At 48.9% G+C, this 23809-nt stretch overlaps 1 protein-coding gene across 1 annotated transcript in view; it reads right to left on the reverse strand.

Moving 5' to 3' along the window:
• LOC141093960 (uncharacterized) overlaps positions 1–21316 on the reverse strand; it is a 29899-nt gene extending 8583 nt beyond the window's left edge. The window contains exons 1-6 of the mRNA XM_073579636.1: positions 21290–21316; positions 10795–10986; positions 10486–10665; positions 10279–10402; positions 10098–10195; positions 9809–9899 (exon numbers count right to left, since the gene is read on the reverse strand). Coding sequence (XP_073435737.1) covers positions 9809–9899; positions 10098–10195; positions 10279–10402; positions 10486–10665; positions 10795–10986; positions 21290–21316 — 712 coding nt within the window. The remainder of the gene's footprint in view (positions 1–9808; positions 9900–10097; positions 10196–10278; positions 10403–10485; positions 10666–10794; positions 10987–21289) is intronic.
• Between the last annotated feature and the right edge of the window lie 2493 nt (positions 21317–23809).

Here is a 23809-nt window from a genome sequence, read left to right on the forward strand (position 1 = left end):
TGACATGGAGTGAATCCATGAAACCAGGGCTCGAGCCATGCCAACACATCTCCTGCACGGGTGAATAAATGTATATTACAGCCATCAGCCACGCACAGCTTAGAGATATATCATAGCATAGGTGTAATGTTTGTCCTGTAGTTTATCACAATTCTCCTTGAAATTAGCTAGCTTTAAAACAAATTAAAAAGTCAGGATAAAGGGAAACTCTTTTATTGTACAGAAATTCACACTTGGCCTCACTGCACATTTACTGTTGTCAATCATAAAAGTGAAGTCTGGCCAGAAAGACTGGACCTGGTCTTGTAGGGACCATATGAGACATTCAGCAGCACAGAAGGGAGAGAAGGGAGATTCATCCAATAAGAGATCAGGGATCTAGGAAGCCATCAGCAACATTACCCTCCGATTTCTCTTACAGGCTCATTATAATATTTTTCTTCAAGTGATTTTCTAACTTGTCAGTACATTCTACGTGCGCTGTCATTTGACTTTGTAGTTTACAGATCTGGGCAGGTAATGGTCAGCATCTTCTAATCCCAGGGGGTAGATGGATCCTCCAGGTGATAAGTTCCCACGGGATCAATAAAGTGTATCGCATCGTATCATTCTATAGAAAAGGGCTTTCAATGCCCAAAGTCATTTGAACAGTTTTGGGAGGAGGAGAATATTGTGGTCTAGAGGCAAAATGGTGATCACACGATTGTGATAAGACCAAACTACACCATCGATAAAGCAGCCACAGCCGGTGACTGAGAAGAATCTCAATGCAGGAATGAATGTGTCTCATGGATTCATGTCTTTTTACATCCATTAAGGAATTTGTTCCCCAGTCCTTGTGGGGGCATCACAACACAGAACGAGACCCCAATCAGAGGACAATAAAACATTCATACTCCTTATCTATGAACTGTTCCAATATTTATGGCCACAACTGTTTATCACTCTCCCATAATGATAGCCGTGCTTCACGCCACTTGTCTTATCTATTGCATTATTTCTTTCTGTGTTGTGTATAAATACGTGATTCTTCAGATTTTGCATTAGTCTATGCCTGAAGAAGAGACCTGAGTAGTCTCAAAAGCCTGCAATTTGTTACCATCTTTTCAGTTAGCCATTAAAAGGAATCAACCACTGAGGACTCTCAATTCTAAATATATTTGTATCTACTGGCTAACACGGTACAAAGATACATATCTTCCCTGTGAGAAGAATCTGTGACCACTCTGTAGTGGTCACTACTCACCTGTAGAGTTGAGCAAAACGGGTCGAAAAAATTCAAAAGTCGCCGACTTTTGGCAAAGTCGGGTTTCATGAAACGAAACCCGACCCTAGGATGAGGTCGGCCACGAGGTCGGCGACTTACGCGCCAAAGTCGCGTTTCAAAAGTTTGTTTTGCGCTCTTTTTCAGCCAATCAGGATCCACGGACACTGTGGGCAATGTGATGACCTAGGCACGGGTCACCACCATCTTTCAGAAGGGCATGCAAGTGATTGGCTTGCTTTGGTGGGCGTCACAGGGGGTATAAAAGGGCGTGCACGCCGACCGCCATCTTACTTCTGCCGATCTTAGTATAGGGAGAGGTTGCTGCTGATTCTGTAGGGAGAGCGTTAGGCAGGGAAGAAGACAAAAAAACTGCTTCTGCTGCTAGCGATTTGGCCTGCACAACACACAAGTCACTGTGTGTGCACTGCAAGGGGAGGCTATATTGTGGTGTATCAGTGGTGTTGGTTGTTGGGCTGCCTTTTAAGGCTTCCTGACACGCTGGCATTGCTGTTTACCCACTGCTCCGCAAACTGCTTTTTTAAAAGCAATCCAATCTCCCTTATCCTCTAGTCACTTTTGTCACAGCTGTGCCATCGAGCCTGTCACATAGCGCTCAGATATCAGTGGGCCTCACACAATCCACAAGTGTCCAGTGTCCAAAAGTGTGCTCAGAGATTCAAAATCTCCATTATCCTCTCGTCACTTTGGTCACAGGCAGCTGTGCCATCGAGCGTGTCACATAGCGCTCAGATATCAGTGGGCCTCACACAATCCACAAGTGTCCTGTGTCCAAAAGTGTGCGCAGAGATTCAAAATCTCCATTATCCTCTCGTCACTTTGGTCATAGGCAGCTGTGCCATCGAGCGTGTCACATAGCGCTCAGATATCAGTGGGCCTCACACAATCCACAAGTGTCCAGTGTCCAAAAGTGTGCGCAGAGATTCAAAATCTCCATTATCCTCTTGTCACTTTGGTCACAGGCAGCTGTGCCATCGAGCGTGTCACATAGCGCTCAGATATCAGTGGGCCTCACACAATCCACAAGTGTCCAGTGTCCAAAAGTGTGCGCAGAGATTCAAAATCTCCATTATCCTCTCGTCACTTTGGTCACAGGCAGCTGTGCCATCGAGCCTGTCACATAGCGCTCAGATATCAGTGGGCCTCACACAATCCACAAGTGTCCAGTGTCCAAAAGTGTGCGCAGAGATTCAAAATCTCCATTATCCTCTCGTCACTTTGGTCACAGGCAGCTGTGCCATCGAGCGTGTCACATAGCGCTCAGATATCAGTGGGCCTCACACAATCCACAAGTGTCCAGTGTCCAAAAGTGTGCGCAGAGATTCAAAATCTCCATTATCCTCTCGTCACTTTGGTCACAGGCAGCTGTGCCATCGAGCGTGTCACATAGCGCTCAGATATCAGTGGGCCTCACACAATCCACAAGTGTCCAGTGTCCAAAAGTGTGCGCAGAGATTCAAAATCTCCATTATCCTCTCGTCACTTTGGTCACAGGCAGCTGTGCCATCGAGCGTGTCACATAGCGCTCAGATATCAGTGGGCCTCACACAATCCACAAGTGTCCAGTGTCCAAAAGTGTGCGCAGAGATTCAAAATCTCCATTATCCTCTCGTCACTTTGGTCACAGGCAGCTGTGCCATCGAGCCTGTCACATAGCGCTCAGATGTCAGTGGGCCTCACACAATCCACAAGTGTCCAGTGTCCAAAAGTGTGCGCAGAGATTCAAAATCTCCATTATCCTCTCGTCACTTTGGTCACAGGCAGCTGTGCCATCGAGCGTGTCACATAGCGCTCAGATATCAGTGGGCCTCACACAATCCACAAGTGTCCAGTGTCCAAAAGTGTGCGCAGAGATTCAAAATCTCCATTATCCTCTCGTCACTTTGGTCACAGGCAGCTGTGCCATCGAGCGTGTCACATAGCGCTCAGATATCAGTGGGCCTCACACAATCCACAAGTGTCCAGTGTCCAAAAGTGTGCGCAGAGATTCAAAATCTCCATTATCCTCTCGTCACTTTGGTCACAGGCAGCTGTGCCATCGAGCCTGTCACATAGCGCTCAGATATCAGTGGGCCTCACACAATCCAAAAGTGTCCACTGTCCACAAGTGTGTGCAGAAATTCTAAATCTCCCCTGTCCTATAGACACCTTGTACCTTGTTTTACATTACTATATAGTTTGTTGGATTTTGTCTACATTTCTACCAAAAATGAGGAAGGCTGGTGGAAGAGGCCGTGGAATTGGGCGGGGGTTGGCAGCTGGTAATGATGGTGTTGGTGGTGGATCTGATGGTAGTGGCAAGAGCAAAATAGGACCGAATGCAGGAGGTGCTGACCCTGCGTCATCGTCTGGCTACATAAGGCCTCGAACGCTTAGTTTTCTAGGAGTTGGCAAACCGCTTTTAAAGGCAGAGCATCAGGAAAAAGTTTTGTCTTACATTGCTGACTCAGCCTCCAGCTCTATCGCCTCCTCTTCTTCAGTTGTAAAAAGTAAAAGCACTGAGTCGTCATTGGAGGCTCATGTTCATGAACCACACCTTTCCTTGTGTCCTTCACCCCAACCAAGATTGAAGGATGACGCAGGCCATACTACTGATTACTCCATGGAGCTGTTTTCACATACCATGCCTGGATTATCAAGTGAAATGGTGAATTACCCAGGCCAAGATGAATCTGACATGGAGTGCACTGATGCACAGCCGCTGATGGATGATTCTGCTGGTACATTCACTCAGAGCACTACATTGTCCTCGCAGTGTACAGAGCCAGATTTTGACCCTGATGAGACTCAGGTGCCCCTTCCCGCACACTATACCACCATACACGGTGACACAGAGGAAGGTGCACATGACATAGAAGAGGAGGTGATGGATGACCTAGTTGTTGACCCAGATTGGCATCCATTGGGGGAAGAGGGTGCTGCTTCCAATAGCTCAGATGAGGAGCATCCACAGCAGACATCGACATCGCAACAGCTGTTATCTGGCAGGCCCGGAGCACTCCAAAGACAGGTTCCAAACATCAAAAGAGTTGCTGGACAGCTTGTCCAGAGGGTCAAAAGATCACAGCGTGCTAGGCCGCAAAATGTCTGCCAAAGTAGGAAGAGTGCAGTGTGGCACTTTTTTGAACAAAATCCTCATGATCAGGCCAAGGTTATCTGTAAGAAGTGCGCAAAGACCTTTAGCCGAGGGAAAAATCTGAAAAATTTGAATACCAGTTGCATGCTTAGACATTTAACCAGCATGCACTTGCAAGCGTGGACACAACACCAAACCTCAAGTGCCACATGTGCAACTGATCACAACGAAGGTAGTCAGCAACGCTACATTGTTTCCCCCACTGTAAGCCCACCGGTTAGCACAGCAGCAAATGTTGAGGTGTCGTTGCAAGACCACAGCAGTCAGGGAATCCCACTGTTATATCAACGAAAGACTGATTCTAGGCCATCAGAAAGAACACCAACTCCATCACCATCATCAACCCTCTCTCAGTCCGCCCTGTCCACCGCTACTTCCACCATATGCAGCTCTCAAGTCCAGCTCACCCTCCCAGACACTATGAGTAGGTCAAGAAAGTACTCAGTCTCTCATCCGCGTACACTGGGTTTGAACGCCCACATTGCCAAACTAATCTCGATTGAGATGATGCCCTTTCGGTTGGTGGAAAGCACAGCTTTCCGCGAACTCATGGCCTATGCAGTACCATGCTATGACCTACCCAGTCGCCACTTCTTCTCTCGCAAAGCCATCCCAGCCCTCCACCATCATGTGAAAGACCGCATTGCCCATGCACTCAAGCAGTCAGTGAGCGGAAAGGTGCACCTCACAACTGATGCATGGTCCAGTCGGCATGGCCAGGGCCGTTACGTGTCCATCACTGCGCACTGGGTTAATGTGGTGGATGCAGGGTCCACAGGGGACAGCGGTGGTGGGACAGTGCTGCCTAGCCCACGGTATAGGAAACAGTTGGCTGTAGGCGTTCGAGCCTCCTCCTCCTCCTCCTCCAGAAGCGAAAGCTCGTCCACAGAGCGCAGTCGTACGAGCACTCCATCTGCAGCTGCCACTGTTGCACACGATGTGTCCCCCTATCGAGCAGCTAGTGGAAAGCGTCAGCAGGCTGTGTTGCAGATGATGTGTTTGGGCGACAGACACACCGCCGAGGTGCTGGCCGAGTACTTGAAGCGACAAACTGAGTCATGGCTGGGCAGTGTACATCTTGAGGCAGGCAAGGTAGTTAGTGATAACGGCCGTAATTTTGTGGCAGCCATAGCCCTTTCAAAACTCAGCCACATACCTTGCTTGGCTCACACATTGAACCTGGTGGTGCAGTGCTTCCTCAAAAATTATCCGGAGTTAACAGCCCTGCTCCAGAAGGTGCGAAGACTGTGCCCGCACATCCGCCGGTCGCCTGTACACTCCGTTCGTATGCAGAAGCTGCAGCGATTGCTCCACCTTCCCAACCACCGCCTCATTATCGACATTGCAACAAGGTGGAACTCCACCCTGCACATGGTGGAGCGGCTGTGCGAGCAGAGGCAGGCCATAATGCATTTGTGGGAGGATACACGGCCAGGCACTTTGAGAGCAGACATGGAGTTGACAGGCGTGCAGTGGTCGAAGCTGAAAGACCTTTGTAAAGTCCTTCAGTGTTTTGAGGAATGCACACGGCTGGTAAGCGCAGACGACGCCATCCTAAGCATGAGCATCCCACTTATGCGTCTGCTCATGCAAACTTTGACGCACCTTAAGGAGCAGGCGTCTGCAGCCAATGTTGATGAGGAGGAAGAGGAGGAGGGAATCCTTGATGACATTCAGCCATTGTCTGCTCAGGGACCTCTCCTGGACGAGGTGGAGGAAGAAGAGGAGGAGGAGGAGGATGATGGGGATGATTACTTAGGGGAGGAGGATGCATCTCGTGGGGCAAGTGAAAATGTTGGCGTGGCAAGGTCTGGTACAGGGTTTGTGCGTGACTGGAGGGATGTGGATTTGCCAGAAAGTGCTCCTCCACCCAGCACTTGCAGTGCATCATTGACACCGGGAACATTGGCCCACATGTCAGATTATGCCTTGCGGATCCTAAAAAGGGACCCCCGCATTGCCAAAATGATGAACGATGACGAATACTGGTTGGCCATCATCCTGGATCCATGCTATAAAGGCAAATTACAAAACATCATGCCACAGGAGAACCTTGACCTAATATTGGCTAATAAACAAGCAACTCTGGTAAATCGGTTGCTTGAGGCATTCCCAGCACACAGCAGCGGTGATGGTTCTCACACGAGCCGTACGGGCCGGGGGCAGCTTGGCAGAGGTGTTTGTGGTGCACACAGCAGAAGTGGCGTTGGAGACAGGGGTTTCATGACAATGTTGTGGACTGATTTTTCAAATACCGCTCACACAACTGGTAATACTGCATCGATGGAAAGTGACAGGAGACAGCAGTTGTCAACTATGGTTACAAACTACTTTTCCTCCCATATCGATGTTCTCCCACACAGGTCATTCCCCTTTGACTATTGGGCCGCTAAACTGGACACCTGGCCTGAATTGGCCCAATATGCCTTACAGGAGCTCGCTTGCCCAGCTGCAAGTGTGCTATCGGAAAGAGTCTTCAGTGCAGCTGGATCAATCCTGACAGAAAAAAGGACCCGTCTGTCAACCCAAAATGTGGATGATCTAACCTTCATTAAAATGAACCACGCATGGGTTTCCAAGGATTTTGTCCCACCCTCCCCTGATGACACATAGGGTGACAGAAAAATGGCTTGCTTTGGTCCACCTCTTCCTGGTACTTCACCTATTTCGCCTTTTGCATCAGCTGAATGTCCAACATCAACATATGCCACTTTCTAAAACTCCCTAACTGTGCTGCCTCCCCCCCCATGGCCGGGGTCACCACCTACCGCACGACACCGTGCGAGTGCCGTTGCCCTGGACAGGTGGGTAGGCCGACTCTTGGGCGCGGGCACTGGCACAGGGTCCCTCATAGTGCAATCAAGTGTCTCTGACGGTGGTGGTGCACACCCGCCGTCAGACACACCGCTGTACTATGAGGGGCCCAGTGCCAGTACCGACGCCCACGAGTGGACCCCCCTTGCTTGGGCAGGGCCCCAGCATTTGCAATCTTTACCTCTCCCTGCTCCTCCGCTGTGTAATCTGGGCCGTCAAATCCATACTGTGCCTGACACCGTCTGAGCCTGCCTCCTGAGACATATATTTTGAATGTGTACGCTATCCATACATGTTATCCGGGGATACGGTACCCTTTCTAACCTTTGTGCAATCACGTGCAATCCATACTGTGCCTGACACCGTCTGAGCCTGCCTCCTGAGACATATATTTTGAATGTGTACGCTATCCATACATGTTATCCAGGGATACGGTACCCTTTCTAACCTTTGTGCAATCACGTGCAATCCATACTGGGCCTGACACCGTCTGAGCCTGCCTCCTGAGACATATATTTTGAATGTGTACGCTATCCATACATGTTATCCAGGGATACGGTACCCTTTCTAACTATTGTGCAATCACGTGCAATCCATACTGTGCCTGACACCGTCTGAGCCTGCCTCCTGAGACATATATTTTGAATGTGTACGCTATCCATACATGTTATCCAGGGATACGGTACCCTTTCTAACCTTTGTGCAATCACGTGCAATCCATACTGGGCCTGACACCGTCTGAGCCTGCCTCCTGAGACATATATTTTGAATGTGTACGCTATCCATACATGTTATCCAGGGATACGGTACCCTTTCTAACCTTTGTGCAATCACGTGCAATCCATACTGGGCCTAACACCGTCTGAGCCTGCCTCCTGAGACATATATTTTGAATGTGTACGCTATCCATACATGTTATCCGGGGATATGGTACCCTTTCTAACCTTTCTGCAATCACGTGCAATCCATACTGGGCCTAACACCGTCTGAGCCTGCCTCCTGATACATATATTTTGAATGTGTACGCTATCCATACATATTATCCGGGGATACGGTACCCTTTCTAACCTTTGTGCAATCACGTGCAATCCATACTGGGCCTAACACCGTCTGAGCCTGCCTCCTGAGACATATATTTTGAATGTGTACACTATCCATACATGTTATCCGGGGATACGGTACCCTTTCTAACCTTTGTGCAATCACGTGCAATCCATACTGTGCCTGACACCGTCTGAGCCTGCCTCCTGAGACATATATTTTGAATGTGTACGCTATCCATACATGTTATCCAGGGATACGGTACCCTTTCTAACCTTTGTGCAATCACGTGCAATCCATACTGGGCCTAACACCGTCTGAGCCTGCCTCCTGAGACATATATTTTGAATGTGTACGCTATCCATACATGTTATCCGGGGATACGGTACCCTTTCTAACCTTTGTGCAATCACGTGCAATCCATACTGTGCCTGACACCGTCTGAGCCTGCCTCCTGAGACATATATTTTGAATGTGTACTCTATCCATACATGTTATCCAGGGATACGGTACCCTTTCTAACCTTTGCGCAATCACGTGCAATCCATACTGGGCCTGACACCGTCTGAGCCTGCCTCCTGAGACATATATTTTGAATGTGTACGCTATCCATACATGTTATCCAGGGATACGGTACCCTTTCTAACCTTTGTGCAATCACGTGCAATCCATACTGGGCGTGAGAACGGCTGGCGAGCTGTTAAGCAAGCTACAGCACCTGTCCAGACAAGTACAGGGATTCCCTAGCGAGGAGACTTATTTGATTGTTTTCAATGTTGGGACAGCAATTTTTGGGGAGCACTATACTCTGGAGAATGATAGATGGGGCCCACCATACACTGGAACATTCCAAAGGTGGACATCAGACACTGGAGCAGCATTTACAGGGCCCATTATACACTAGAGCATTAGAAATGGGGCCCATTATGTTTGGAGCATTATTTGGGCCCATAAGACAGTGGAGCTTCATCCATGGGGACCAACATATACTGTAGCATTATGTGGAGCTCATCATATACTGTTTCAAACATTATATGGGACCAATGATTCTGTATGGAGAAATAGATGGGCCTCGTCATGAGATGTAAAAAGTGAGGTATTTTTCATTGTACTATACCGCTATTTATCTGCCGTATCGGAGCATGATGAGTTGTGGTATGTGTTAAAGGGGCGCTCTTTCGCCCAGGGCACATGAAAACCTGCAGCCAGCCCTCCCCCCCCCCACAACTTTAGCCAAATAACCCCCATTTTTCAGTGCGTAACTTGTATTATGAAGTTAATTAAGGTTGACAAGCTTAAGTAAGAAGAATTGATGCTTTTGGCATTCAAATGGGCACTGTAGGTGTGTTTCCTGTCCTCCTCTCACTGCCGACTTTTATTCCCCATTGACTTACATTGGGTTTCGTGTTTCGGGACGACCCCGACTTTTCCCTATAATCGGACGATCTTGCTCGACCCGACTTTTGGAAAAGTCGGGTTTCACGAAACGAAACATGACCCTAAAAAACCAATAGTCGCTCAACTCTACTCACCTGGGTAGTCATATGTAGGAATCTGCTCTTTACACCGCTCATCACCCCTCACATATGTCTCTGTGGTATTAATATGGGTCAGATCTTCACTCTGAAACAAATATTATAAAAGTCACAGACAGCCGGAGAAGTCACATCTATGATCAGCTCTAATCCTGCCATCTCCACCGCTCTCATTACACAAGAATAAAACATATAATACTGGTGGATAAAACAAGACTGAGCACAAGACCTTCACAGCCGTCTACACATCATAGGGGAGATCTCCTGACACCTTCTCTCCATCTACCTGATGATCCTGAGGAACATTGGGATCTTCTTGTTTACAGTCCTGTGGAAGAAGAGGACGGGGACAGTTCTCTGGTGTTGTCCTCTTACTGGATAGATCTGGAGGAAACACATACAGGGACTGAATTCATTCTTTACATACAGATAATTATAGGCCGTGTGTATTTAGTCCTGTCTATTACCTGGTGATGTGAGGGGCTGGGGAATCTCCATCATGACGTCCTTGTATAGATCTTTGTGTCCTTCTAAACACTCCCACTCCTCCATGGAGAAATAGACGGCAACATCCTGACATCTTATAGGAACCTGACACATACAATGATACCTTCATCCCACCGATCCCTTCATAGCATTACTGTATAATGTCCCAGCATTCCCAGCAGTGTCACCTCTCCAGTCAGCAGCTCAATCATCTTGTAGATGAGTTCTAGGATCTTCTGGTCATTGATGTCCTCATGTATCAGGGACTGAGGTGGAGGCCTTGTGATTGGGCTCAGGGGTTTTTCCCATCCCTCAGACACTGGGTCCTGGCAGCGCTCACTAGAGATCTTCTTCACTACTGTGTAATCCTGGTTATGGAGAGACACATTAATAAATCTCACTACAGACATTTCCAGAGTCCTCACCTCTCCAGTTCTGTCCATCTGTTATTCCCATAGATAAGAATGATGTAATGTGACGTCATCAGGATCTCTCACCTCTCCAGTAAGCCGGAAGAGGATCTCTAGGGTGAGGTGTAATATCCTCTCCGCCATCTTGTCTCTGTCCATGTCTATCCTTGATGGGTAAATCAGGAAAATTCTCTTTTGTAGAAGATCTTCACTGAGAGGATCCGATATTGTAGAGATCTGAATGAGAAGAAGATGAGCCGATGTCACATCATAAAAATCCTGTGTAATAATACAATTACTGGAGATGATAAGGGAAACATATGAGGAGATTTATTATTTTACAGTAGTTTTCTTCTTTACATCTACTAATAAAACCTATATATTTAGGCCACAGACAACAAGCAGTTTCTTCCTCGGAGTCGGCAGCTGAATACGTTCCTCATAGACTCATCTTCCATAACGCTAATTCTCGTCTCATTTACCGACACTGGAATCGGCATTAGCAATACTGCAGGAGATATTCATTACACGTGACAGGAGGAATAACTACTTCATGATGAGGACGACATCTTCATCTTGTACTACGGCTCTAGAAACATATTTGTCCAGAGTCGGTCACTGACTCCATCCCCACCGGCCGTCTATATGAAGGTTTCCCGTCTTCCCCGCACTGTAATCTTCTATCACGTTAGATCTCAGGTCTGATTCACACACAGAAGTTTGAGGCTTTTATAAAAGCTTTTTTGTTCCCACAAACACCGCAGACAGAAATGATCTGATCGGAAAGTCTCCATGTACAGTGATTTATGGGGTTTATTTCTGGCCTTAGGCTCTCCTATATTACAAGAAAAACACCAGAAATAGAGCAGATATAAAAACGTTTCTAAACAAACTTGGCTCCAACAATTCTTGTAAAAAGAAAAATAACATGGAAAAAGCAGAAGGCATATTTTATTTTTTTCACACAATAAACAATTGTTTAAAAAAAACAAAACAACCCTTTTGGGCCCCAGAACATAGATATACACCGCAGGGACGGCACAGGGGCGGCTGCAACAAAAACCCTGACAGTTTCACCACTTGCTGCTGTGAAAAGCAAATATGGCATCTAATAAGGTGGGACAGAGTTCGGCTGAATCCCCTCCACCCCCAAGTACTTGATAGTATGGAGCAGCCTAGTTACTACGATGCTTACATGCCTAATAATGGTGTCTGGCCTGCAATGTACGAAGGTCTATTAGGCCGGGCCAGAGGCAGCGTCCAATAAGCTACATTTTATTGTCCCCATACACATTAGAGTAAAGTTACATGAAAGCACTGATTTCGGGGGGTTTGGGCGACTATATAATGTATTTGGGGGTCTCCCGACAGATGATGTCAGGGCAGAGAAGGATCTGGCATCCTGAATTTCACAGGATAATCCGTTTGTTCTTCCTGTAGATAATCCTCCGCTAGAGGAATCTGAAGGAGACTCTCTCATACAGACCACAGGAAAGCTGGAATCTGTGTGTGTATGGGGGAGTCGGGAGAGATAGCCGTCTGCCAAATGACCGTTCAGCCAACATTATCTCATGTGTATGGGGCCGTTAGTATTACACTGACAGGCAGTGATGGTACACGGCACTACAGTAGTACAGGGCATCACCGGAGCCATCACAGGCTTGTATGTTGTATGATCGCACTGATCAGAGGGGTTTAAAAGATGGTTTAAAGTGGAAAAAGATATCACAGTTTCAGCAACAAGAGATATCCGTCACTATATGGAAAACAGAGTCACTGCACAATGTTAGCTACGCCACATCCATAATTACTTTATTATACTCTATTATCCTATACACAGTGGTGTAGATAGAAATTACAGGTTTGACAGCAATATCTGGAATTGGGTCCCCAACGTAAAGAAAAAAAAAGTTAATATACCGTATTTTTCGGATTATAAGACGCACTTTGGTTCCCCCAAATTTTTGGGGAAAGTGGGGGTGTGTTTTATAATCCGAATCTGTGTGCTGTAGAGGAGGGGGCGGCTCTGGCATGGTGTCAGGGGTGGGCTGGCTGCGGGCTGCAGAGACAGCGGATGGTCACGTGCTCCCGCTCATTATGCTCATGTAATATTCACTGCACCCGCTGTCCATCACCTCCGTGCTGAAGCCCCGCTGAGTTGGTTGACAGGGGATCGGCGCATATGCATGAGCCTGCAAGCCTGCACTCTCCCTCCCCGCCCCGTCACTATAGTCATATTCAGATGATGGCTCGGTGCTCCCAGCTGGCCTGTGGCTCTTCCTTTGTCTGTGCTGACATCCTCCTCCTGCGAGGGCGCGCGGCAGGAACTGCTCATTCAGACACTTCATTGTAGCTTCAGGACCTTCCATCACATGACCAATAGGACCTGCCGTCATGTGACTCCCAGTGTGCACTGCGGTCACGTAACAGAAGGTCCTGAAGCTACTATGAACTGCCTGAATGAGCAGCTGCTGCCGTGCGCCCTCGCAGGAGGAGGATGTCAGCACAGACACAGGAAGAGCCACGGGGTGTGCTGGGAGCACGGAGCCATCATCCAAAGGTAAGTTAAGTGTTTGTTATTTTATCATGTGCATGCCAGCAGGGGGAATATAGGGACGGGGGGACCGTGTGCATGCCAGCAGGGGGGAATATAGAGAGAGGGGGGCCATGTGCGTGTCAGCAGGGGGGCATATAGAGAAGGGGGGCATGTGAGTGCCAGCAGGGGGACATATAGTGACCGGGGGGGCCATATCCAGGATGGGATGGGGGCCTTATGTGCCAGCACAAGGGGGCAATGTGCCAGGATGGGGGTTATATAGATACCAGGATGAGGGACATATATATAATTTGTAAGACAAACACTGGCATTATAAGACACACCTCCATTTAACATAAAAAAAAATTTTTCTCTTTTTCTTCACCAAATTTGGGGATGCGTCTTATAAAGCGAAAAATACGGTATATACTTTTGGCAGTCATAACTCCTGACTCTGCAGGTCGCATGCTGCTGTTGTGCTTGGCAGGCCCGTACCAGATGTTATGGAGATGAATGAGGGATACCAGAAGTTCAAAAATACATTTTTTTTTACTTAAGAAGAACTTGATAAGAAGTATATACATCAGATAGGAGGCACTGCACTTTATGAATGTTTTTTCTGCAACTTTCCGGTTACATGTGGCAGTGCATAACTTTTGTTATAAGACACAATAGTCCAGCAAACCTGAGCTAAGTACCTCGCCTTACTCCTTGTCTCCGCTATTCTCTCTGCCTGGAATCCGAATTCTCACTGCCATTATATCTTTGCTTACCTCCAGAATGTACAACCCCTGGCAAAAATTATGGAATCACCGGCCTTGGAGGATGCTTATTCAGTTGTTTAATTTTGTAGAAAAAAAAACGATCACAGACATGGCACAAAACTAAAGTCATTTCAAATGGCAACTTTCTGGCTTTAAGAAACACTAAACGAAATCAAGATCAAAAAATGTGGTAGTCAGTAATGGTTACTTTTTTAGACCAAGAAGAGGGGAAAAATTATGGAATCACCCTGAAAATTTTCTCCCCAAAACTAACACCTGCATCAAATTAGATCTGCTCGTTAGTCTGCATATAAAAAGGAGTGATCACACCTTGGAGAGCCTTTGCACCAAGTGGACTGACATGAATCATGGCTCCAACACCAGAGACGTTAATTGAAACAAAGGAGAGGATTATCAAGCTCTTAAAATAGGGTAAATCATCACGCAATATTGCAAAAGATGTTGGTTGTTCACAGTCAGCTGTGCCTAAAATCTGGACGAAATTCAAACTGTTAGGCGTTGGGTTCCTGTCGCTGCACAGTGGGAATCCTGAGCCTTGCTTCTGGTGGTCTCCCATTCCTCTCCAGCCACAGAGGAGGTTGCTCAGCAGACTCGTCGGTCCCGGTGCTCTGCCCAGACTAGCTCCGTGGGTTGGTTGCTGCTGCCACCTCTGGTCCAGCTATAGCAAAGCATGCTGGTCAGCAGCGAGCTACTCCAGGGACTAAGTCCCTTTCAGTCCACTGAGAATGCCCCTGGGACGATCTCTCTTTGGAGATCGGAGGTCACATGCTCAGGTCCTTCTCCAGCTCGGATTAGATCATCAGAAAGGTCAGGAAGGTCCCGGAAGGACGCGGCTATAAAAGGTTTGCATGTAGTATAGACTGCATTACAAGACTATGAGGAGTGAGTGTCGTATGCAAGTATGAATGTCTCTGATGACTGACTCACTTGAAACCCCTACCCTTGGTAAGCATGTGTTGTGCAGCCTAGCCTGTTAAGTGCCCAGGCTTAGGTGTAGGTAGCGGCAGAGTCTGAGACTAACATCAGTGTCCACCGGTGGCTCTGCACGCCACGGTACATGTGCTCGACACTCCACCTTAGTCAGCAGCTATAGTGGCATCTGCAGGTGCGACGCCGTGCACTCAGTTGGGCTAGAGTGACTCAGACCTCGTGTCCTTGGGGCTGAGTTCTGTGACCACATACTGAGCCCTCTCTTGCCGAGTGCTGTGATTTTAACAGGCTCCAGCATTTATGTTCAGCGGTGGCGCGGCTCTGTGTCGTAACAGAGTTCGCTTCTGTTCACACTGGGTGACGTTAACCCACGTGTGACCTCTTGTATACTACTTTATACTTCCGCCATTACTAAGCAGCAGTTTACCACCCCTGCACGGTGGACCCCGGGCTGCAAACGCACCTTACTATTATTTTATTATTTGGTGCGTTCCGCCAGCCCTAACACAAACAACATGGGAAGGATGTTAAAGGCAAAAATACTGGTAGACCAAGGAAGACATCAAAGCATCAAGACCGGAAACTTAAAGTAATACGTCAACAAAACAGGAAATGCACAACAAAACAAATGAGGAATGAATGGGAGGAAACTGGAGTCAGCATCTGTGACCGAACTGTAAGAAACCGCCTAATGGAAATGGGATTTACATACAGAAAAGCGTAAAGAAAGCCATCATTAACACCAAAACAAAAAAAAACAAGGTTACAATGGGTTAAGGAAAAGCAATCGTGGACTGTGGATTACTGGATGAAAGTCATATTCAGTGATGAATCGCGAATCTGCATTGGGCAGGATGATGATGCACCAAACTTTTGTTTGGTGCCGTTCCAATGAGATTTATAAAGATGACTGCCTGAAGAGAACATGCAAATTTCCACAGTCATTGATGATATGAGGCTGCATGTCAGATAAAGGCACTGGGGAGATGGCCGTCATTACATCTTCAATAAATGCACATGTTTATGTTGATATTTTGGACACTTTTCTTATCCCATCAATTGAAAGGAAGTTTGGGGATGATGAAATCATTTTTCAAGATGATAATGCATCCTGCTATAGAGCAAAAACTGTGCAAACATTCCTTGAACAAAGACACGAGGTCAATGTCATGGTCTGCAAATAGTCTGGATCTCAATCCAATTGAAAATCTTTGGTGGACGTTGAAGAAAATGGTCCATGACAAGGCTCCAACCTGCAAAGCTGATCTGGCAACAGCAATCAGAGAAAGTTGGAGCCAGATTGATGAAGAGTACTGTTTGACACTCATTAAGTCCATGCCTCAGAGACTGCAAGCTGTTATAAAAGCCAGAGGTGGTGCAACAAAAAACTAGTGAGGTGTTGGAGTGTTTTTTTTTTTGCTTGTTTTTCAGGATTCCATAATTTTTTCCACTAGAATTGAGTGATTCCATAATTTTTCCTCTCTTCTTGGTCTAAAAAAGTAACCATTACTGACCACCACATTTTTTTATCTTGATTTCTTTTAGTGTTTCTTAAAGCCAGAAAGTTGCCATTTGAAATGACTTTAGTTTTGTGCCATGTCTGTGATCTGCTTTTTTCTACAAAATTAAACGACTGAATGAACATCCTCCAATGCTGGTGATTCCATAATTTTTGCCAGGGGTTGTACTATCTGATGTCTCCCTCCTGGCACACAACACCATATCAATTCAGGAGGACTGCAATCAGATAGACCAAAGGTCTACGTTTCTTAAGTCCCTATCACACATAGCGATCTCGCTAGCGAGATCGCTGCTGAGTCACAAGTTTTGGGACGCAACAGCCCTCCTGCCGGGTATCAGTGATCGTCCTGGAATGGCCAGGACATTTTTTTGATCGCTGGTCTCCCGCTGGCCAGCACACATCGCTGCGTGTGACAGGCGGGAGACCAGCGATCAGCGCGCTGGTAACTAAGGTAAACGTCGGGTTTCTAAGCGGCGCGCAGTGCTTAGAAACCCAATGTGTACCTTAGTTACCAGCGCGCTGGTGCAGGGAGCTGGTAACCAAGGTACACATTGGGTTTCAAAGTGCCGCGTGCTGATTAGAAACCCGATGTGTACCTTGGTTACCAGCTCCCTGCACCAGCGCGCTGGTAACTAAGATACACAGCGAGTAACTAAGCGACGTGCGTTGCTTGCTACCCTCCTGTCGCTGGTGCTGATCGCTGGTGAAGCTGCCTGTTTGGCAGCTCACCAGGGATCATGTAGCGATACACAAGCGATCCTGACAAGGTCATATCATTGTCGGGATCGCTGGTGTGTCGCTATGTGTGACGGGGCCCTTACTTTCTATCTGATTCATCAAGGAAATTCTTCTCCTGTGTTCTCAAGGTAGCGCAGTATGAGGTCTCTCACACAGTGTGACGGCCCACACAGCACCTCACACAGTATTATGGCCACCACAACCAGCTGCACAAAATAAGAACCCCAAATCAGTATGGAGGCATTTACAGTCCACCACAACCCCAGAATAATGACCCCTACCAACCACACATTCAGTGTGAGAGTCACAACAGCTCTTCTCTTAATATGATACCTCCACAATTCCTGCTAATTGAAAAAAAACACCTCTCACCCAACCCTGTTCCCGAGGTGAACTGCTCCAGTCTGTGCACTGTGTATACTGAGGCTCCATACTACAGATGTGATGTAGTGACGCCATTGTACCTGCAGAGCACGGAGTCTCAGATTCACAGGCGAAGGCTGAATGGTGGATCAGGAGCTTCTGACTCCCTGATTCTCTATTCTGTCCAACGCTATCACCGTCATGAGAGTGTGGATATCCCTGAAATTGTGATGATGGGAAGAAGAGGGGGACCAATACCAAACCCCACTGAGCCCTCTCAATTCATAGGCACCATAGCAACCAAGTGGGCTACCGTTTTGGATGATACACTCCTGCCGATCCAACTTTCGTGTGGTAAATATCTCATTGATCCTGGGTTCATTAGTATTTGCATTAAGAATGAGGATAAGTGAGTATCTATTGTCAGTGGTCGGTACCATATTGTGCATGTAGGGAGCAGTGGGTAGCAGAAAGTGGGGGATTGCAGTACTGTGAGGACATTATACTGTGTGTGAGGGGGCTGCCAGTCCTGTGGAATCATTTTCCTGTGTGTGTGGGAAGCTGCTATTGTGGGAACATTATACTGTGTGGAGGGAATAACGGTACTGTGATAAGATTATACTGTGTGTGGTGGGATGGTGGTACTGTGGGAACATTATACTGTGTGTGGTGAGATGGTGATACTGCAAGAAGATTATACTGTGTGTGGGGAGGATGGTGGTGCTGTGGAAACTTTATACTGTGTGGGGGGGGATGGTGGTACTGTGAGAAAATTATTGTCATGCCCCCCCCACCGGCGCCGTTGCTTACCTGCGCGATCCCGTGCGCACCTCCCGGCACGCTCCCGCTCCACGCCGCGTCCCCGCTCCTGACATCCTGCCTCCACGGCATCGGTCCTGTGTGCCTACGCCCGACATTCCCCCCAGCCCCCCAGTGCTCTGATTGCTGGAACCTGTGATGTGGTGGCTCCGCCCCCAACATGGCAGTGCCCACCGTCTAATTCTTCCCGGCATCTTCCCGGGTAAGACGCCTGTTTATCCTATGCGGTGACGCTGTCCGTTCGGCCAGCGCTCGCCCATTCTTCAGGCCCTGTATCGCTACCTTGATTTCTCTGCCCGTGCTACCGCTGGTAGCCTCTGTGTCCTCCTCCTGCCTGAACTCTGTGTCCCTGTCTCTGTCCCGATTCTTGTGTGTCCCTCCATGCTACCATCTCTGGTAGCCTGTCTGAGTGCCTCCTGCCTACGGGTTTCTTTGTTTGTCCTACCTTAGGTACTTGTCTGCTGTGTTACCATCTCTCTCTCTCTTGCAGCCTCCGCCAGCCCCAAGTCCCTTTGTCTGTCTCGCTCCGTGGTCTCTGTAACCCCTTCTTCTGCCGCAACTCGGACTGTCCACCTCAGTCTCTCTGGTGCCTACCCAGTTGGCCCTTTGGCTCCGGCTGTCATGGTTTCATCCCTTGTGAGCCTGCCCCTAACACTCCCTGTATAGGGGGTGGCTCCACCTGGTCAGCTCACCCACAGGGGCTCTGGAGCCGTGACCCAGAGGGTCCACTTCCGGGTTGTTCTAGTGTTCTCTCCCCATCATAGCACAACCGTAACAGATAAACAGGCCATGGACCCCGCTGGAGTCACGGCTACTCAGAAAGAGTTAGTTTTCTTACGGGAGAATCAGATGCGCATAATGTCCTTTATGAAATCTATGGACACGCGCCTCTCCGCCCTCCAATCCTCTGACCCGAGTAATGCGGCTCAGCTGGCCGGCTTACAACAGGAACTGGCGCAGCAGCGTGACGCTCAGTCTCATATTCTCAGCTACATGGCTTCGGTTGATGGTTGGTTACTCTCTCCACAGGCAGCTGCTGCTGCTGCCCCTCCAGGCGCTGGTCCTCACCCTTAGCCGCGGTTGGCCAAACCACCCCGGTATAACGGTGACGCAAAACTATGCCGGGGCTTCCTGAACCAATGCCGCCTCCATTTCGAACTTTTGCCCCAACAATACCCCACGGACCGGTCCAAGGTGGCCTTCATATTCTCCCATCTTGAAGGGGATGCTTTGGCATGGGTGAATCCCCTCTGGGAGCGTGATGACCCTCTGGTTACCCACCTGTCGGTCTTTTTGGATACTTTTCGTTGGGTATTTGATGATCCAGGCCGTCTTGCTTCTTCTACAGAGTCTCTGTTCAGTCTGTGCAAGGGTTATCAAACCGTGGGCCAATACGCCATTCAGTTTCGACTCTGTAGTCCGATTTGGGCTGGAACAATGAGGCGTTGGTGGGAGCCTTTTGGCGGGGCCTTTCGGGTCGTATAAAAGACGAGCTTGCGGGTCGCGACACTCCCACTGCCCTTGAGGATCTAATTTCCCTGGCCACTCAAATCGACCTTCGGTTCCAGGAGAGGGCTCGTGAGAGAAGACTTGCGCGCCTGGTGCCATCTGCTCGCAGACCACCCAGTCCTCGACCCAGGGCTCTCACTTCTGCTTCAGCGCCCGAGCCGATGCAAGTGGATCACCTGAAGCTCTCTGAACAGCGTCGCAAGGAGAGAAGTTCCCACGGCCTTTGTTTCTATTGTGGCAGTGGGTCTCATTTGCTCCTAACCTGTCCAGAACGTCCGGAAAACTTCTCCGCCTACGTCAGGTAAGAGAGGCCTCCCTAGGTGTGCATGATTCCTCTCAACCCCTTTCTTTGTCTGTCCTCTTGCATGTTGGTGATAAGCGGGTTTCTTTGGTGGCCTACGTGGACTTGGGCGCCGCTGGAAATTTTATTAGGCTCGATGTAGTCAACAAATTTTCTGTCCCCGTAAGGACTCCAGAGAACCCACAGGTCCTTGCATCTGTAGACGGTAACCCTTTGCAAGAAACCGTTACGTTAGTTACGCATGAGCTCGAGCTGCAGATTGGGGCCCTGCACAAAGAGAAAATGACGTTCTATGTTTTAGCTAGTATCTCTCATCCTGTCCTCCTCGGTCTTCCCTGGTTGCGGCTTCATGAGCCCACCTTGGATTGGCGTAACCGCAATTTTCTGCGCTGGGGGAGTCCTGTCAGGCTCGGTGTCTGCTGCCGGTGCGTCCTGTAGGTGTTCCCCGCCCTCTCCCTGTTCCCTCCGGATGGCCGCCTGCATATAGTGCCTACTCAGATGTCTTCGACAAGAGAGAAACTGAGGTCCTTCCACCACACCGACCCTATGACTGCCCCATCGAGCTCGTACCTGGTACCACTCCTCCCCGCGGGAAGATTTACCCTCTCTCTCTAGCAGAGACGCAAGCCATGTCTGAGTACATTCAGGACAACTTGGCCAGAGGTTTCATTCGGAAATCGCCGTCGCCTGCGGGAGCAGGCTTCTTTTTTGTGAAGAAGGATGGGTCCCTTCGTCCGTGCATTGATTATCGGGGTCTAAACCGAATCACGGTGAAGAACAAATAGCCGCTTCCGCTCATCTCTGAGCTCTTTGTCCGCCTGAGGGGAGCACGAGTGTTCACCAAGCTTGACCTGCGAGGAGCCTACAACCTTGTTTGCATACGGTCCGGGGATGAGTGGAAGACCGCGTTCAACACACTGGACGGTCATTACGAGTATTTAATCATGCCATTTGGCCTCTGCAACGCTCCAGCAGTATTCCAAGAACTCGTCAATGACATCTTCCGAGATCTCCTCTATGTCTGTGTTGTGGTCTACTTAGATGACATCTTGATCTTCTCCCCCAACTTGTCTACCCACCCTCGAGGCGTCCGTCAAGTCCTCCATCGCTTCAGGGAGAACCACCTTTTTGCCAAGTTGGAGAAATGCCTCTTTGAGCAAGCTTCGCTGCCATTCCTTGGTAACATCGTTTCGAGCTCTGGCTTGGAGATGGATCCTGAAAAGGTCTCTGCCATCCTCAAGTGGCCGCGTCCCCTGGGTGTGAAAGCAATCCAGCGTTTTTTGGGCTTCGCCAATTATTACAGGCAGTTCATCCCCCATTTTTCTTTGCTGACCAAGCCTATTTTGGCTCTCGTTCGCAAAGGGGCCAACCCCAACACTTGGCCTTCAGACGCTGAGGCCGCCTTTGAGACTCTGAAACAAGAATTCGCTAAGTCCCCAGTGCTCCACCGCCAAGATGCCAATAGGCCGTTCATCCTTGAGGTTGATGCATCGTCCGTGGGAGCAGGAGCAGTCCTTTTGCAGAAATCCTCCCCTGGTCGCATGGTCACCTGCGGGTTCTTCTCTAAAGCTTCCTCCGCTCCTGAATGAAATGACTCCATCGGAGACAGAGAACTATTGGCCATTAAGCTAGCCCTCGAGGAGTGGCGCCATCTTCTCGAGGGAGCCGTCCATCCGATCATCATATTCACGGATCATAAGAATTTGGCCTACGTTCAGTCCGCCCAAAGGCTCAACCCACGGCAAGCCAGATGGTCTCTGTTTTTCGGGAGCTTTGATTTTGAACTCCACTTTCGGCCTGGGAATAAGAACGCCAAGGCTGACGCCCTGTCTCGTTCATTTTTGTCTGTGGACAATGAGGATGGTCCTACGCATATCATCAATCCGGCCAAAATCCTTACCGTGGCTCCACTAAGTGTGCTTTCTCCACCACTGGGTAAAACCTTTGTTCAAAGTGGAAACAGGCCGAAGGTCTTGCGTTGGGGACATTCATCTAAATTTTCTGGACATGCAGGAGTCAAGAAAACTCTCTCGTCTCCCGCCACACTATTGGTGGGCATCGCTTCGCCAGGACATGTTGGACTCCATCGCTTCTTGTCCTTCGTGTGCCAGGAACAAAGTCCCTCGACGTCGTCCTCCAGGGCTCTTACATCCGTTGCCCATACCTATGACCCCATGGACCCACATCGTTATGGACTTCGTCACCGATCTACCACCGTCCTCAAGATGTACTGTTATCTTGGTGATCGTTGATCGATTTTCCAAAATGGCTCACTTTGTTCCATTGTCTAATCTGCCTTCTTCTGCCCCTGAGTTGGCGAACATTTTCTTGCTCCACGTTTTTCGACTCCATGGCTTCCCTCAGCATATTGTCTCAGATCGAGGAGTCCAGTTTATCGCCCGATTTTGGCGAGCTCTCTGCGGATTGATGAAGATAACCCTGGATTTTTCTTCAGCTTATCATCCCCAGTCGAACGGGCAAGTGGAACGGGTCAACCAGGTCCTAACTTCCTACCTCCGGCATTTTTCCAATGCTCACCAGGATGACTGGGTTTCTCTTCTTCCGTGGGCTGAATTAGCGTACAATAATCATCCTAGTGAAGCTTCTTCCAAGTCTCCCTTTTTTGTGGCTTTTGGACAACATCCCGGCATCCCCCTTCCCGTTTCCCCCACCTCGGGTGTACCGGCGGCGGATTCCTTGTCTGTGAACTTCTCGCAGATTTGGAGGGACACCAAAGAGGCTCTAGAGAGAGGCAGTCGCAGAATGAAGTGTTATGCCGACAAAAAACGTTTGGACGCTCCCCCGTATATCCCCGGGGAGAAAGTCTGGCTTTCCTCATGGTATATCAGGCTAAAGGTTCCCTCCTATAAGTTGGGCCCACGTTACATTGGCCCCTTTGAAATCTTAAAGCGTATCAATTACGTGGCCTACAAGTTGAAATTGCCCGCCTCGCTAAGAATTCCCAATGGTTTTCATGTGTCGCTCCTCAAACCTGCGGTATTTAACTGCTTCCACTCGGCCTCTTCTCAAAATCCCCAACCTAGCAGTTCTGATAATACCTTTGAATTTAAAGATGTACTCGCCATGAAAACTGTCAGGGGAAGAACCTTGTTTTTGGTCGATTGGAGAGGTTTCGGTCCTGAGGAGAGGTCCTGGGAGCCTCAAGAAAACATTGAGGCTCCTCTTATCATGAAACGATTCCTCAACAGCATTAGGAAGGGGGGGAGTAGAGGGGGGGTACTGTCACGCCCCCCACCGGCGCCGTTACTTACCTGCGCGATCCCGTGCGCACCTCCTGGCGCGCTCCCGCTCCACGCCGCGTCCCTGCTCCTGACATCCGGCCTCCCCGGCGTCGGTCCTGCGCCCGACGTTCCCCCCCGGCGCTCTGACTGCTGGAACCTGTGACGCGGTGGCTCCGCCCCCAACATGGCGGTGCCCACCATCTAGTTCTTCCCTGCGTCTTCCCAGGTAAGACGCCTGTTTATCCTATGCGGTGACGCTGTCCGTTTGGCCAGCGCTCGCCCATTCTTCAGGCCCTGTATCGCTACCTTGATTTCTCTGCCCGTGCTACCACTGGTAGCCTCTGTGCCCTCCTCCTG

The sequence above is a fragment of the Dendrobates tinctorius genome, unplaced genomic scaffold (genome assembly GCF_039654945.1).
Source record: "Dendrobates tinctorius isolate UK_male_01 unplaced genomic scaffold, ASM3965494v1 ptg000063l, whole genome shotgun sequence".
Lineage (NCBI taxonomy): Eukaryota > Metazoa > Chordata > Amphibia > Anura > Dendrobatidae > Dendrobates > Dendrobates tinctorius.